The following is an 18,126-nucleotide window of genomic DNA, read 5'->3' on the forward strand; positions in this document are numbered from 1 at the left end:
TTCTTAAAATCTAAAAACCCGATAGTCACTAGAGGTGAGTCCTATAGGAGAATTGCTGTAATAACCCTTAAGTGTTGGGGAGGCCCCCATTGCCTGACAAAGCTGCATAGTCATTCTTTAGTGGTGGGTTGCTAAGCAGTTTCTTATTAGTAACCCCTTGTTTCTGGGTTGAGGAAGAATTTGCTCTTTGTAGGAGGTGCCAACTCTGCTTTACACCAAACACTGTACAATAGCCAAGCAATTATTCAAACATCTTTAGGCACAACAGCCCAGAATAAACAAACTGCCCTTCAGTTGCTGCGTGTTAGTGAATTGCTTCGACCTTTGCCTCTCTTACAGCTATATATAAACTGAGTACAGGTAGGGGACCTATTATCCAGAATGCTCATGGCCTGGAGTTTTCTGGATAACAGATCTTTCCGTAATTGGGATCCTCATACCTTAATTCTACCAGAAAATCATGTAAACATTAAATAAACCCAATAGGCTGGTTTTGCTTCTAAGACGGATTAATTATACCTTAGTTGGGATCAAGTACAAGCTACTGTTTATTATTACACAGAAAAAGGAAATCATTAGTAAACATTTGGATTATTCGGATAAAATGGAGTCAATGGGAGACAGTCTTTCCGTATTTCAGAGCAGGGCCGGAACTAGGGGTAGGCAGAGTAGGCACGTGCCTAGGGTGCAAAGGTGGAGGGGCGCCAGGCACGTACTTACTCCTACCCCTAGTCTGGTCCCTTCTCTGCTGACCACCCACTTGTTCCCATCTGTGCGAGTATGCATGTGTCAATTCACGCATGCGCAGAAGCGTCTTTTCGCGTATGTGCAGAAGCATCTTTTTGCGCATGCATAGAAGCGCTCAACCAGCCGGCGCAGCAGCCGGGCAGGCAGCCTAGGGCGCCTGCCTGGCTTGGCCCGGATCTGTTTCAGAGCTTTCTGGATAACGGGTTTCAGGGTAACAGATCCAATACCTGTACTTGATAAAGACCTGGGATTGGCCCAATACAATGCTGCTAATGGGTCCTGCACCCTTATTCCTTATAAAGGTGGTTTTATTTAAATAACAGAATTAGCCTGATTACTGAAGAACTATTAGTAGCACCTCAAGGGGCAGAAAATTGCACCCATAGGCTCCAGTTGCAAGTGATCTGTGTGTGGGTCCTAAGGAGTGCAATTATCAGGGTGCACTGGGAGCAGAGCAAATATCTGTATTGCACCATGAGGTCCCTGGTACTCTCTAGCCAGATAAGGGGTTCCACAAGATGCCCACATGCCCCCACTACCGACCCCTCCAAATACAGCGCTGCCAAATGCAACAAGTGCTATACAAGTGTGGAGCAGGACTTTGCTTTTTCCATTTTATTAGCACCCCAGCACTGCACCTTTTTGCAAGTTTTTTGCACTTTGCACCTTTGTATATAAACCCATTAATCTTAATGGCAGCCGCCCTATAACATTAACTTTTATGGTTCTACCACATAAGCTGTGCCATAAACTGACTTTCCAAGCTAAGTATTTACACCACAGTTGTGCGATGGCTGGAAAGTGAACAGGGCTGTTGTACATAGTAATATAGTAACACAGTAACATAGTAAGTTAGTTTGAAAAAAGACACACGTCCGTCAAGTTCAAACTTTTTTTAATCTGCCTAACTGCCAGTTGAGCCAGAGGAAGGCAAAAAAAAAAAACCCATCTGGGAAATCAAAGCAAAGTTTTGGTCAATGAAACACTTCAGTGTGGAGATGTGGAGAACCAAGAAATAAGCCTCTCTGGATCACTTTACAGTCAAATATACCAAGCAAATTGGCTGGAGTTGAATATGGAACCAGTAAGTGTCTCTCAAACAAATTCAGTCTGACTTACAAATTAATCTCTATATAAATGCACATACTGTAGTAACATTGTAAATTAGGTTGAAGAAAGACACATCCATCAAGTTCAACCTTTTAACTCTATTTTAACCTGCCTAACTGCCAGTTGATCCAGAGGAAGGCAAAAAAAACCATCTGAAGCCTCTCCAATTTGCCTCAGAGGGGGAAGAAAATCCTTCCTGACTCCAAAATGACAATGGGACCAGTCCCTGGATCAATTGTACTATGAGCTATCTCCCATAACCCTGTATTCCCTCCAGGGCAGCCATCAGAGGGGGACATGGGGAGAGTTGTAGGGGGCCCTGAGGGTAAGGGGGGCCCTGCCATGCCACACTTACTTGATTAGCCGGGCCCCCATCTTTCTGAGAGCTGCTGACTTCAGGAAGGCATGGACATTTAAGGGGCCCTGGCCACCAATTTTTCTTATAATGGGGGGGGCCTGGACTTGTAGGTGGGGCTTGCGGTGGGTGTAGCCCAGGGTTCCAAGGAAATTTTGTTGTATGGGGCCCTGCGATTTCTGATGGCGGCCCTGATTCCCTCACTTGCTAAACACCATCCAACCCCTTCTTATACCTATCTAATGTATCAGCCTGTACCACTGATTCAGGGAGACAATTCCACATCTTCACAGCTCTCACTGTAAAAAAACCCCTTCCCAATATTTAGGAGGAACCTCTTTTCTTCTAATCGGAATGGGTGACCTCGTGTCAGCTGGAAAGACCTACTGGTAAATAAATCATTAGAGAGATTATTATATGATCCCCTTATATATTTATACATAGTTATCATATCTCCCCTTAAGCGCCTCTTCTCCAGCGTGAACATCCCCAATTTGGCCAGTCTTTCCTCATAGCTAAGATTTTCAATACCTTTTACCAGCTTAGTTGCCCTTCTCTGTACCCTCTCTAATACAATAATGTCCTGTTTGAGTGATGGAGACCAAAACTGTACGGCATATTCTAGATGGGGCCTTACCAGTGCCCAGTGCTAAGGTTATAACAAATAAGAGGAATATTTATTATTGAACTTTTTAACCAGTGCAGGTATGGGACCTGTTATCCAGATTGCTCGGGATAGGCTTGCCGCCTGTTTTTTGAAAGGCTGTCCAGGTCAAAACTGTCTGCCCGGTTTTTCAAATTTGGAAAACCAGGCATGATTTCCTATGATTGGTGTGGTGATCGGCCAATCATCCCCGGCGTCACGAACACGCCCCCACTGAGTCACATACCCACCCACCATGTCACAGACCCACCCCCATTGCATCGCGGTTCCACCCCCAGCCCGGAGTTCCACGGCACAGAAAGTGGCAACCCTAGCTCGGGACCTTTCTGTAATTTGGATCTCCATACCTTAAGTCTGCTTAAAATCATGTAAACATTAAATACACCCAGTAAGATTAATTTGCCTCTAATAAAGATGAATTATATTGAGAGAGAATAAAATTCTGTGTAAGCAGATTCCCCCGGTCATATCACCTTGACCTTAAAGGGGTTGTTCACCTAAATAAAATGTTAGTATGACATAGAGAGGGATATTCTGAGATAATTTGTAATTGATCTTAATTTTTTTATTATTCATGGTTATGAGAGTTATTTCGCTTTTTATTCAGCAGCTCTCCAGTTTGCAGTTTTAGCCATCTGATTGCTAGGATCCAAATTCCCCTAGCAACCATGCATTGATTTGAATAGGAGACTGGAATATGAATAGCCGAGGCCCTGTACAAAAGGTTGAGGAATAAAAAGTAGAAATAACAATCCATTTGTAGCCTTACAGATCATGTGACCCCCATTTGAAAGCTGGAAAGAGTCAGAAGAAGAAGGCAAATAATTCAAAAACAATAAAAAATAAACAATGAAGGCCAATTGCTTAGAATTGGCCATCCTAGAACATACTAAAGAGTTAACTTAAAGGTGAACCACCCCTTTAAGGCAGAACCATCTCATTGGTTATTTGAGCAGTTCTTTGTTTTTCTGCGCTGTGAAGAGATATTTCTCTGCTCTCGCAATGGTAACGCCCTTTTACGCCCTCTTAGTGCTTATGCTATAGATTTCCAAGTTCATAAAAAAAAGTCGGTGATTTCTTTGTTCCCGGTTCTGAGTTCAGAGTCTACGGAGCTTGTGTCAAATAAACGTTATCTTATTTTTTACCTCGACTGGTCTCCAGTATGTGAACTTCAACAATAATGATCGGCAAAACCATTTACTTCAGTGTCCTGATTTCTTGATTTGGAAACAGGCAGTTTTCACCCAAACAGCCCTTCCAAAAACCAGGTGAAAACCGGACAAGTGGCAGTCGTACATACCCTTATTATAAAGGTACAGCACACACCATCCTTGACACTTTTGTATCATTGATCAATGACTTGTCCCCATGAATACATTACACTTATCAGGTTCCCTGACTGTATAGTCAGTGTTATTTACACAAAGCCTGTTTGTCGTCTTATCGGTAAACAGGGGCCACTGATGCAGAAACAACAAATTGTCCCTTTTAATTGTGACCATTGAAATGGGCTCACGTGAGAGGTAAAACCGGGCCTTTTTGACTTTCTGCCAACATAAAGCAGCTCCCTGTGTCAACTACATCATTGACAAACAATGCGTCAGAGCTTCAGCGTGCAGCTAAATATAACTCCATGCACCCTGGAGCAAAAGGCAAATCCCGGCTTTACTCACTTGTAGCCTTCACACCTAGGGTTGCCACCGTTTCTGGAAAAAAATACCGGCCTTCTTATATTCTTACCATTTTTTCCTTTTAATAACATTGGCATCAAGCATCATTTGTACCGGCCAGGCCAGAAAAATACCGGCCAGATGGCGACCCTATTTACACCTTTTACAAGAGTTGAAGTGTCAGAGGGATCAGGGCTTGAGCTTTCACAACGCAAAGTGTATTTTCTGTTGATTTTTGTGAACCAAGAAGAGCCCAAAGCCAGACTACCTGTTGTTGTTTTTTTGTTATTGATCTAGAACATCATTGGCCATTTTACTTTAGAAATGACTAAATGGAACACGGCCTCATATTTACTATGGTGAGTCACTTGCCCTTAAACAGGTGGTTCAACTCTAAGGGGCCGATTCACTAACTTCGAGTGAAGGATTCGAAGTAAAAAAACTTCGAATTTCGAAGTGTTTTTTGGGCTACTTCGACCATCGAATGGGCTACTTCGACCTTCGACTACGACTACGACTTCGAATCGAAGGATTCGAACTAAAAATCGTTCGACTATTCGACCATTCGATAGTCGAAGTACTGTCTCTTTAAAAAAACTTCGACCCCCTAGTTCGCCATTGAAAAGCTACCGAAGTCAATGTTAGCCTATGGGGAAGGTCCCCATAGGCTTGCCTAAGTTTTTTTGATCGAAGGATATTCCTTCGATCGTTGGATTCAAATCCTTCGAATCGTTTGATATTCAAAGTCAAAGGATTTCAATTCCTATTCCTTAATTAACCCTCGATATTCGACCCTTGATGAATCGGCCCCTAGGTTACAGGGGTGGTTCACCTTCATGTTAACTTTTAGTATGTTATAGAATGGCCAATTCTGATCAACTTTTCAATTGGTCTTCATTATTTATTTTTCATAGTTTATGAATTATTTGCCTTCTTCTCCTGGCTCTTTCTAGCTTTCAAAAGGGGGTCACTGACCCCCTCTAAAAACAAATCCTCTCTAAAGCTACACATTTATTGTTATTGCTACTTGTTATTACTCATCTTTCTGTCCCAACCCTCCCCTAATTATATTAGATATTCTCATGCAAATCAATGCATGGTTGCTAGGGTAATTTGGACCCTAGCAACCAGATTGCTGACATTGCAAACTGGAGAGCTGCTGAATAAAAAGCTAAATAACTCAAAAACCACAAATAATTAAAAATGAAAACCAATTGCAAATTGTCTCACAATATCCCTCTCTACATCATACTAACAGTTAATTTAAAGGTGAACAAAGCCTTTAACTTTTAGTATGTTAAAGGATGGCTAATTCTAAGCAGCTTTTCAATTGGTCTTTATTTTTTTTTATTTTTTTATAGTTTTAGAATTATTTGCCTTCTTTTTCTGACTCTTTCCAGCTTTCAAATGGGGGTCACTGACCCCCATCTAAAAAACAAATGCTCTTTTTATCACTTTAATTTCTACTCGAGTCGCCTCCTATACATATTCCAGTCTCTTATTGAAAGCAATGCATGGTTGCATTTGGACCCTAGCAAGTAGACGGCAGACATTGAGAGCTGCTGAAGCTTAATAAATAAACCAACTAATAAAAAATGAAGACCAACTGCAAATTGTCTCATAATATCAGTCTCTATAGGTGTTAGGATTCGGATTTGGTTGGGATTCGGCCGAATCAGAATCCTGCTGAAAAAGGCTGAATCCTGGCCGAATCCCAGCCCGAATCCTGTATTCGGTGCATCCCTTATAAGTGTACAAATCCTTTGTAGCCAATTTTTCCACTAGAAGTCCCTTTGAGACAAACTGTTATCAGCCAATCCTGGTCAGCGTTGGATTCACAAATGCAGAACATAAAGTAAAACACAAGGAATTGCCAGGAAAAGGTCATGGCTTCATCCCCATGCCGCGTACACTGGCAGAATATTATTTGAGCTCCAGATCCTAATTCCAGATGACTTACAGATGTATCACATCATTTCTATCCATAATATATGGCTGCTTAGAAATTCAGTTGCAGATATTTAGCTATGGCCCCCCTGGAACTTACTTTTGGCCTCGCCCACTGTATGCTGAGCAGCTGGTCTCTGGGCAGCAGTTTTAGGCCAAGGGAGTTCACGTGTGCCGGAAACGTTTCGTCCTCAAACAGTTGCCTCCTGCTGTAGAAGGTTTCCCGGATTGAGTCAAACTCTTGCCCTTTAAATCTCTTGGGATTTTCCACTGTTCCGATCCTCTTTTGGGCCTGCTGGCCTTCTGCTATCTTCTGGTACACCCCCGGTATTGGCATTGCCACGTTATTCTGGGTAAGATAAAAACCAGTATTTAAATCACTCTTGTAACATAGTATTGTAGTTAATTAGGTTGAAAAAAGACAAATGTCCATCAAGATTAACCTTTTAACTCTATATATAAACTGCCTAACTGCCAGTTGATCCAAAGGAAGGCAAAAAAAAAACATTTACCGGTAATGTCTCTCCAATTTGCCTCAGAGGGGGAAAAAATTCCTTCCTGTCTCCAAAACCAGTCCCTGGATCAACTTGTACTATGAGCTATCTCCCATATCCCTGTATTCCCTCACTTGCTAAACACCATCCAGCCCCTTCTTAAAGGAACATTAACCACCAAAAAATTAAATTAAATTTTATGAAATTTTAAAAAATTAAATTAAAATGGAATGAGAATATAATGTACTGTTGCCCTGCACTGGTAAAACTGGTGTGTTTGCTTCAGAAAAACAACTATAGTTTATATAAACAAGCTGCTGTGTAGCCATGGGGGCAGCCATTCAAGCACAGGATACACAGTAGATAACAGATAAGTACTACTATAGTTTATATAAACAAGCTACTGTGTAGCCATGGGGGCAGCCATTCAAGCACAGGATACACAGTAGATAACAGATAAGTACTACTATAGTTTATATAAACAAGCTGCTGTGTAGCCATGGGGGCAGCCATTCAAGCACAGGATACACAGTAGATAACAGATAAGTACTACTATAGTTTATATAAACAAGCTGCTGTGTAGCCATGGGGGCAGCCATTCAAGCACAGGATACACAGTAGATAACAGATAAGTACTACTATAGTTTATATAAACAAGCTGCTGTGTAGCCATGGGGGCAGCCATTCAAGCACAGTATACACAGTAGATAACAGATAAGTACTACTATAGTTTATATAAACAAGCTGCTGTGTAGCCATGGGGGCAGCCATTCAAGCACAGGATACACAGTAGATAACAGATAAGTACTACTATAGTTTATATAAACAAGCTGCTGTGTAGCCATGGGGGCAGCCATTCAAGCACAGGATACACAGTAGATAACAGATAAGCACTACTATAGTTTATATAAACAAGCTATGGGGTGACAATATTTCTAGCCCCATGCCAAATTTCAAAATTAAATGTAAAAAAATCAGTTTGCTCCTTTAAAAAAAGAATTTCAGTGCAGAATTCTGCTGGAGCAGCACTATTAACTGGTGAGTTTTGAACAAAAACATGTTTTCCCGTGACAGTATCTCTTTAATATAATGGGAGGAACTGCAGGAATGATCGGCATGCCACATACATAGAAGGAACACTAAACACACCCACCAATAAAACTTGGTATTGCCCTCTAATTTATAGTTAATCTGTCCGGGTTTATGGGAAGGAATTGTCCCCCATTGTTTCCTTTGATCTAATCAGTGACAATTCAGACTCCAGTGTGTCACTCAGTCTCTGCACCAACTCTGCCCTCTCTGTATATGTCTGCCCTCACTATAACATCTCTCCCCTCTCTGAACCATCTCTGCCATGTCTGTCTATACCCTGTGTCTCCACTACATTTTCTGCCCTCTCTGTAAAATGTGTGCCATGTTTGTGAGTACCATGTCTGTCCTCTTTGTACATCTTGTCAGCTTGTAGAGTTTCTGCCATCTCAGACTTCTCTCTACCATCTCTGCTGTGTCTGTCTCTGCCGTCTCTGTACCCACTCTGCATTCTCTGCCTGCTTACTCTTCCTCTCTGTCAGTACCATTTTTACTTTGAATTCTTATATATACTTTAGGGATGCACCGAATCCACTATTTTGGGTTTCGGCCGAACCCCCGAATCCTTCACGAAAGATTCGGCCGAATATCGAACCAAATCCGAACCCTAATTTGCATGTGCAAATTACTGGTGGGAAGGGGAAAACATTTTTTACTTCCTTGTTTTCTGACAAAAAAGTCATGCAATGTCCCTCCCCGCCCCTAATTTGCATATGCAAAATAGGATTCGGATTTGGTTCGGCTGGGCAGAAGGATTCGGCCGAATCCGGCTGAAAAGGGCTGAATCCTGCCCGAATCCTGGATTAGGACCATACCTTGCACTTGATTGTAACTCAGCTTCATAAATCAAACTTTTGGCACAACAATTATATTGAGTTTATATATATATATATTAGTAGTCTACATTTAAGGAAACACCCCATATTGACAAAACCCAAGGTGCCAAGTATTCCATATACTAGATCCCATACCTTTTACAATATGTAATGAAGGTGTCACCAGCTCAGCTCCCAGTTTCAACCTTCAATTACTTGCCTTTGCCTCTGGCTTTCTGGCTACCAGTTTCTCTGTCTCCTCCAAAGCCCTCCTATTGTGCTATACTCCTCTGGGCTTAGGAATCACTAGCCCAGGGTGTGTCCTTTCAGCCCAAGGTACTGTACTAAAACGTACCATAAAGCTATGCCTATGCAGGTATTCCATAGTAATAAAGCAGAATTCTAAAGAAGTTCACCAGTACTAAGCACAATTTAGCAGGGATAATCATAAAGCTAATTGCTGGTTATGCTTTATTGCCATGGCAAACAATTGCCCAGTGTTTTGTACCTCTATCATGTAATTACGGACTGAACTCATTTTTAAAAAGAAATAGGCTGTAACTATCCTGAGCTAAGATTTTCTATATCTAATAAACCCAAATCAACAAATCAGCAACATATTTAGCCTTCTGAATGGAAATATCTGCTTATTGTGTAAGGATTGAACATTCACCCTTCTACAAATCCAGGGGTGCACAGGGCAGCAAATAAACTCCAAATCTCCCCCTAACATGGTTACAGATATATAGAAACATTGGGGTAACAGTCACCCCGCTATAGTTCCAGGGGTACCCAGGGCACAAATAAGCACTCACCCCAAATCTCCCCCTAACTGACCTTCAGACTGGGCCCCCTTAGCTCATAACAAGGTTACAGATATATAGAAACATTGGGGTAACAGTCACCCTGCTATAGTTCCAGGGGTACCCAGGGCACAAATAAGCACTCACCCCAATTCTCACCCTAACTGACCTTCAGACTGGGCCCCCTTAGCTCATAACAAGGTTACAGATATATAGAAACATTGGGGTAACAGTCACCCTGCTATAGTTCCAGGGGTACCCAGGGCACAAATAAGCACTCACCCCAATTCTCACCCTAACTGACCTTCAGACTGGGCCCCCTTAGCTCATAACAAGGTTACAGATATATAGAAACATTGGGGTAACAGTCACCCTGCTATAGTTCCAGGGGTACCCAGATTACAAATAATCACTCACCCCAAATCTTACCCCTAACTGGCCTTCAGGCTGGGCCCCCTTAGCTCATAACAAGGTTACAGATATATAGAAACATAGGGGTAACATTCACCCTGCTATAGTTCCAGGGGTACCCAGGGCACAAATAAACACTCACCCCAAATCTCCCCCTAACTGACCTTTAGGTTGGGACCCCTTAGCTCATAACAAGGTTACAGATATATAGAAACATTGGGGTAACAGTCATCCTGCTATAGTTCCAGGGGTACCCAGGGCACAAATAAGCACTCACCCCCAAATCTCCCCCAATCGACCTTCATGCTGGCCCCCCTTATCGCATAACAAAGTTATTGGTATAGAGGGTGGGTAGTCACTCCCCAAATACCACAGATAGCTTACAATATACAAACATTACAGGATGTTAATGGGAACTAGCAATCAAGTTTAACTGCCAGTGCCAGTAGAAGACCTCTCTACATTTGTATCCTTGGTCTCATCGTACTCGTCTTTCTGCTCATTATGTCCTTTAAGGGTAGGGGCACACGGCGCGATTTCGCCGCGATTCTGCGCTAAGCGAGTTGTCGCTGCGTTTTTTAAGCCGAAATAGCTTTGCTAACTGTGGCGCTGGCGTCAATGCAAATCGCGGCGAAATCGCTGCGCTAATTCACACGCGGCGATTCGTTTTCTATTGTCGTCCGAAGTTGCCTCGCTGGGCGTTTCCGGGCGACAGTAGAAAAAGAATCGCCGCGTGTGAATTAGCGCAGCGATTTCGCCGCGATTTGCATTGACGCCAGCGCCAAAGTTAGCAAAGCTATTTCGGCTTAAAAAACGCAGCGACAACTTGCCCAGCACAGAATCGCGGCGAAATTGCGCCGTGTGCCCCTACCCTAATGTGTCTTGAAAATTGGGCTTGTAGATCTATTCCCCTCTGCACTGTTCCTGCACAAATGATTTCTAATTAATTGAAATCAGATTAGAATTTAACAGACCTTGAAGAGGAGAGAGCTGACAAGAATCACTTTCCTGTTGCTTTAATTGGATTATTTAGAACATCAAAATCAATGTACTATGTCTGCCATGGCAAAAATCGATGTGGGAAAGAGGTGTTTGGCCTTCTAAGGAATCACGAGGCAACAATATGAAGAGGGCGGTGAGTTAAATGAGGGAGGGAGCCATAAAGTACTTTGCTAATTACCTCGGGAGCATTCTTGTCCTTGCCTGATAACTATTCTATAAGCAGCTGATTGTATCAGAGTATCTGGCAATGCGGCCTCTAGTAAGGATACTATGGGTCTCTTCTACTTATAGTAGCACCAGTGATCAGCACTGTTCTGTATATATATATATACTGTATATATGATAGAGAATTTTCTGGGTAATAATCAGGGTATAAACCTCTGGCACCTCTGGGTAAATGTATGATGGATATCCACTCCACTGCACCCAATCCATTTTTGGAGACATGGTAGTTACCAGTACGATGGAGACAGGTCCGGGTTGAGAATTAAAATAGGCCCTGGCATTTCAGGTACACAGAGGCCCAATCAGTCCACACAGAGGCCCAAACAGCCCCCACCAGCCCATTAAATACTGACTTTCTATGGCACCTTATAGCAGCCCCTCTGGCATTTGCCAGAACCCACCAATTGCCAGTCTGGGCCTGGATGGAGACACATTCAAGGAGCCTTCATTGCTGGTAGAAAATCCCACTAAAGAGTAGAGAGCACATATACCCCATACGTAATAAAAGGCACTACGTTTGGACAGGAGCAGTAGTTCAGAGCAACCAATTAGCAGATAGAATTTACTGGTCACCTATTTAAAAGCAAACTCTCATTGGTTGCTCACTACTCTATAGTGGGATTTTCAACCAGGAATGAATGATCCTTAAGTGCATCTTGAGTCTTCACCAGGCCCGGACTGGCAATCTGTGGGTTCTGGCAAATGCCAGAGGGGCTGCTGTATGGTTCCATGGAAAGTTACCATAAAGTGGGCTGGTAGGGGGCTGTTTGGGTACTTAGAATGGCAGGGCCTCTTTTGACTCCCAGTCCAGGCTTGGTCTTCACTATTGATAAAGTGTCACTTGAGAAAATGTTGTGACCTTAGATCATTACAAGAGCTGCCCTAGATGACAGTGGGCTGGGCAATATCAGACTAGGTAACCAAGAACAGACTATAATACACCAGATAAGGCATAATAACCACATAAAGACTGGAATTACTTGTTAAGCAAAACTTGACTTGTCCTATCAACTTAATCAGCTTTGTCAACCGTTGGCTCCCATCTTTCCCCTGAAATGTAGGGTCCAATAATTATTATTATAATAGTTATTATTATTATTATTATTATTACTACATAACAGTTCCTTTCAGAATGTATAGTGATATCTAAGGGGCTCAGGTGTGTGAGTATAGGGACAACCAGACCAGGGATGAAGATGACACCATTGGGAAGGTTTAACATGATGAAATATTTGGATTATATTTTGTTTAAAGGGAAGGGTGGATTTTTATGAACTTTACCATCAACATTCCAGTTGATTGAATTTAATGTAGAAGGAGGCCGGGCATGTGTGCAAGCCTATTAGTCACTTTTATTACCCTCATTAACTGAAGTGCTATAATTATGTCTGAAGGATTCCTCTAAAAAGCATGAAATAAAAGCATTAAATATTGTCGGGTTAGTCATTCGGATGCCACAGAATAGGAAGACTTTTGTTTCTCAGCAATGAAACACACGTTTGTCCTTCTGGGCCTGTAGCTACAGTATTAGTGATGGGCGAATCTGTCCCGAAAAATGAGTGAAACGCATTGAAGTCAATGATTTTGACACGAGTGACAACTTTTTATACGCGCTACGATTTTGTGCGAAGGCATTAAAGTCAGAATAATTGCACAACAAATTTTTTTCTGCCATAGCAAATTTTTCGCCTGCGAATATTTGCTAAAATCCGTTGCGTATCCATTCCTGTTACGAGCTAAGGGGGCCCAGCCTGAAGGCCAGTTAAGGGGAGATTTGGGGTGAGTTCTTATTTGTGCCCTGGGTACCCCTGGAACTATAGCAGGGTGACTGTTACCCCAATGTTTCTATATATCTGTAACCTTGTTATGAGCTAAGGGGGCCCAGTCTGAAGGCCAGTTAGGGGGAGATTTGGGGTGAGTGCTTATTTGTACCCTGGGTACCCCTGGAACTATAGCAGGGTGACTGTTACCTCAATGTTTCTATATATCTGTAACCTTGTTATGAGCTAAGGGGGCCCAGTCTGAAGGCCAGTTGGGGGAGATTTGGGGTGAGTGCTTATTTGTACCCTGGGTACCTCTGAAACTATAGCAGGGTGACTGTTACCCCAACGTTTCTATATATAACCTTGTTCTGATCTAAGGAGGTCCAGTCTGAAATGAGTAGTGGGTGCTTATTTGTGCCCTGCTGGTGGGGTGAAACTTGACTTCAGTAAAAACTTGACTTCAGTTAAAACCTAAGGCACCCCACTATTTTGAAATCTGATATGGGTCTAGACATATAGTCTGTTTCAAGGTTCCCCCAGTCATGTGACTTGTGCTCTGATAAACTTCAGTCACTCTTTACTGCTGTACTGCAAGTTGGAGTGATATCACCCCCTCCCTTTCCTCCCCAGCAGCCTAACAATGGATTAATGGGAAAGGAACCAGATTACAGTTTTTTGGTACATATGAAAATAGCACTGAATAGTAAAAATACATGTCCCACTGTGGCTCCTTCAGTAGGAGAAACAACAGTCTGCCAGAAAGCAGTTTGATAGTGCAGTACTGACTCTTTCTGAAAGCACATGACCAGGCAAATTGACCTACAACTAAAAAAAAAGACACTTGTTGATTCAGAAATAAGATTTATATGATAGAGTGAATTATTTGCAGTGTAAATAATGTAATTCAGAAATAAAAAACTACACCATAAAAATCATGACTTTAAAATGACCCGATGGGTATGTAACCAATAAATACATTACAACTATCACTACTGCTCTTTTACTACTATTTTACAATGTTTCTTATGTTCTTTATGTCTGACCCTGTTATAGGAGTTGTTAACAGTTCCCGAGATATAAGAGTAATCGATTATTTTACAATTTAGAAACAATCTTTACAAGTGTTGCTACAAGTGTTAGACAGTTATATGAGGTTACTACCGAGATACAGAGCAACTCACGTTACTAAACAAACATGGGCGAGCCCTTGAACCATTGTTTTCAGTTGGCGCTGAACATGCTCAGAGCTGGGACATGGGCTGTGAGTTGAACTCCAAACACTGTTGCCAGAAGGCTGCAGAGTGATTGCAATAAAAAAGGGGGTGCAAGTTCCTAAATCTGTCACAAGTATTATGAACTCCATGAACCGCCAACTCTCCATTTCTAGTGACACTGGGGCTCATTTATTAATACTGGGCAAATTTGCCCATGGGCAGTTAACTATAGCAACCAATCAGTGATAAGCTTGTTGAAGCCAGCTGCAAGTAGAACAATGAATGCAATAATTTGCCCAGTGTTGATAAATGACCCCCACTGACACCCCATGTTCCAGCTGCCACTGTAGCACCCAGACTCACTGGAGCCATTTTTATGATTAAAGGGATACTGTCATGGAAAAAAATGTTTTTTTTCCAAAATGAATCAGTTAATAGTGCTGCTCCAGCAGAATTCTGCACTGAAATACATTTCTCAAAAGAGCAAACAGATTTTTTTTTATGTTCAATTTTGAAATCTGACATGGGGCTAGACATATTGTCAGTTTCCCAGCTGCCCCCAGTCATGTGACTTGTGCTCTGATAAACTTCAGTCACTCTTTACTGCTGAACTGCAAGTTGGAGTGATATCACCCCCCTCTCTTCCCCCCAGTAGCCCATCAGCAGAAAATGGGAAGGCAACCAGAAATCAGCTCCCAAACACAAGATAACAGCTCTCTGGTAGATCTAAGAACAGCACTCAATAGTAAAATCCAGGTCCCACTGAGACACATTCAGTTACATTGAGTAGGAGAAACAACAGCCTGCCAGAAAGCAGTTCCATCCTAAAGTGCTGGCTCTTTCTGAAAGATTTTGTCGCCTGGCGACTAATCGTCTCGTCTTTTGAGCGACTATCTCCCTGAACTGCCTCAGCGTGTTTTCCCATAGGCTACAATGAAAAGTCGCCTGCACTAATGCCAACGCAGCGAAGCGTTTTCAATAGTCGCCCAAAGTTGCCTCAGTGAGGCAACTTCGGGCGACTATAGAAAACGCATTAAACACGGTGAGGCAACAAATCTCCCCGAATCTCCTCGTGTGGCCGAACCCTAAAGGATAAGAAAATAGACATTGAAGCATATTTTAAACTGCCAATACATTCCTCATTACCCCCAGGTTAGCTATAAATGGACATAAACCCTCCTACTAGGTTGAACCAGTTCTGTTATTCAACCAACAGTTCACCGGGGGACATCATCTACGGTATAATTTATAAATTACAGTAGGGGGTAAATTATCCATAATACCAACCAAAAATGTTTAACTTTAAGAATTCCCTGAATACACTGGTACAAGTTTCAAACAAAGAAAGTTCCAGGGAACATTTTAGAACAATGAATTCAACATTCAGGTGGAGCATTTAGAACCATGAACTGGACATTCGGGTGAACATTACAGTATTGGAACTATAACTGCAATATTCTGGTGGAACATTTTAGAACCATGAATTGAACATTGTGGGGTGAACACGTAGAGCCCCAAGTCGAACGCTCTGTGGATAAGCTTCAAGCTTTGATTCCAATTATGACTTTTTAAGGGCTGTAAACTGGACATTTGGGGAAAGGGCAGGTTTTATAACTTTGGTGGAATGTTTTTAGACCCATGACTCGAACATTCTGGTAGAACATTTTAGAACATCGATATAGAAGAAGAGTTGAATGTTTGGGAGAAGCTTCAAAACGTGATTCCTATAAAAAAAATTCCAGCAGTTTCCAGCTGAATTGAACTGGTGAAGCATTTAGAACCCTGAATTGAAAATCCTACCGAAATGTTTTAGACCCTTAAACTGAACTTTCTAGGGGTTTCTATTGTAAACCCTGAAGTTTGTTCTACAGTTTGTTCTACGGTACTAAAGTGGCAGGTCTGGTGGAACATTCTGGAGCTATGATTTTAATATTGTGGAGGAGGGGAATACAAGAACCCTGCATTGGACATTCTGGTGGAGCATTTAGAACCCTCAATTTCTGGTGGAACATTTTAGAACAATGAATTGAACATTGTGGGGTAACATATAAGAACCCTAAGAGTTAAATGTTCCATTGATAAGCTTCAGTCCTCTGCTTTGATTCCTATAAGCAATAACACAGCTTCCAGCTATTTACTACAGGACTCTTACTCAAGCACGTGAAAGGGGAGGATCTCAGAAATATTAATGTTAATAGCCCGGAGATACAAAGTACTAGAGCTTGATTCTTAGCAAAACATTAAATAAAGCAGATAAAGCCAAGCACTGGTTTTACAGGACTACATCTAGCAGCATCTACTGGGGCATGCTTATACTAAGAATAAGATTTTAAACCATCATTTTCTTGTTTTTCCAACATGTAGACACATATAAGGGTCACAATGGTCATTTGACTTGACTACTAATACCATCCATATGAAGCGATGGATTTGGGATTCATTCAGCATGGACATTAATTAGCCATGGTGGATTATTTGATATAGATCTCATCCATAATTACACATAAAGATTTCAGTTCCAGGCAAAGTGCTGTATGTAACGATGAACAGTAATGAATAGAGAGTTTACCTGTGCACGTTCCCAGGTGAAGGCTGAAGATCTCAGTTCCACTCAAAGTCTCTCTCTTTCCTGACAGGCTTGTCCTCACCTTGGTTAAACATTAGCTCATTTTTGATAATCAAATTATGCAAAAAAAGGAAGATTTCTAATCCGGTTGAGCTCACACGGTGCCCTAATCAGTGCAGGGAGGCAGCTTACCTGTATAGTCTATACACTGCATGTGAGCCCCTGTAGCTGCTGCCTATTGTTAGGCAAATGACATGCACTTTATTCTCACGTTACAGCCAGTCCTGCGGGGGAAAGAGCCAACGAGGAAGCACAAGGCAAGTGACGTACAGTATTTACACAATTACACCTGGGTCAGTTACTAAATCATAGAAGGGCAAGATATGTTTTATAGATAAAGTATTATGTTAAAGGGATCGTTCACCTAATATATATATATATATATATATATATATATATATATATATATATATATTTTTTTTTTTTTTTAAATGTATGTAATTTTATGTCTCATTAACTGATGCCCTTTATGCAAGTGCAAAGCTTTAAGGGTTATGGCCCAAGCTCGCTGCACTTCAAACTGACCAGATATTCTTTTCAGCCTTCTCACCCATTGGACCCAGAATTTCAGTGGTCAGGTTCCTTTCAGTGGCGTAACTACTGGGGGAGCAGGGGGTGCGATTGGGCCAGGGCCCGCACCCCCTCAGGGACCCCTGGCAGCTCGCGCGCCACTCTGTTCTGCAGCCGTTTCCAGCCCTACGGAGGGGGGCGGGGCCCGGCTGCACGTCCCGTGCCAGGGCCCGCCCCCCTCTAGTTACGTCTCTGGTTCCTTTATTGTGTCACTGGAAGTGAGTCTGGCTCCTTCATAATTACAGTGCATTTCCCATGCAACCAGTTCCCTTGTCCAGGGAGCAGACAGTGCAGGGTAGGGGCAGTGTTACTCCTTTGCATGCGGGCATACAGCTATATCAAAAGTCAAGAGTGAGTTTATTGTCATTTCATCCATATACGTTTGTACAGTGCGCAGTGAAACGAAACAACATTCCTCTAGGACCCTGGTGCTACACACAACATAGAAGTATCGGACAACAGACAAAAAGTGCAAGTGCAAGATAATAGTAACTATAAATAAATAAATTAGTGTACGGACATTCTCTGTGTTTGGTCCCAGGATGTTTTATTATTATTATTACCTATCCTCTAAAATGTGATGGGCTGTTATATTCCAGAAAGGGCAAAGAGTTTGGGCAG

General features: G+C 42.1%; 1 protein-coding gene across 2 annotated transcripts in view; it reads right to left on the reverse strand.

The window, feature by feature from the left end:
* capn13.S (calpain 13 S homeolog) overlaps positions 1–17,171 on the reverse strand; it is a 47,703-nt gene extending 30,532 nt beyond the window's left edge. The window contains exons 1-3 of one of the 2 annotated variants that reach the window (XM_041564223.1): positions 17,068–17,171; positions 16,879–16,957; positions 6,594–6,842 (exon numbers count right to left, since the gene is read on the reverse strand). In XM_041564223.1, the coding sequence (XP_041420157.1) occupies positions 6,594–6,830 (237 nt within the window). In that variant the 5' untranslated portion in view covers positions 6,831–6,842; positions 16,879–16,957; positions 17,068–17,171. Of the gene's footprint in view, positions 1–6,593; positions 6,843–16,878 lie in introns of both variants that reach the window. The other variant, XM_018264919.2, reaches the window with a different exon arrangement.
* Positions 17,172–18,126: the final 955 nt, after the last annotated feature.

Source organism: Xenopus laevis, chromosome 5S, assembly GCF_017654675.1.
Source record: "Xenopus laevis strain J_2021 chromosome 5S, Xenopus_laevis_v10.1, whole genome shotgun sequence".
Classification (NCBI taxonomy): Eukaryota; Metazoa; Chordata; class Amphibia; order Anura; family Pipidae; genus Xenopus; species Xenopus laevis.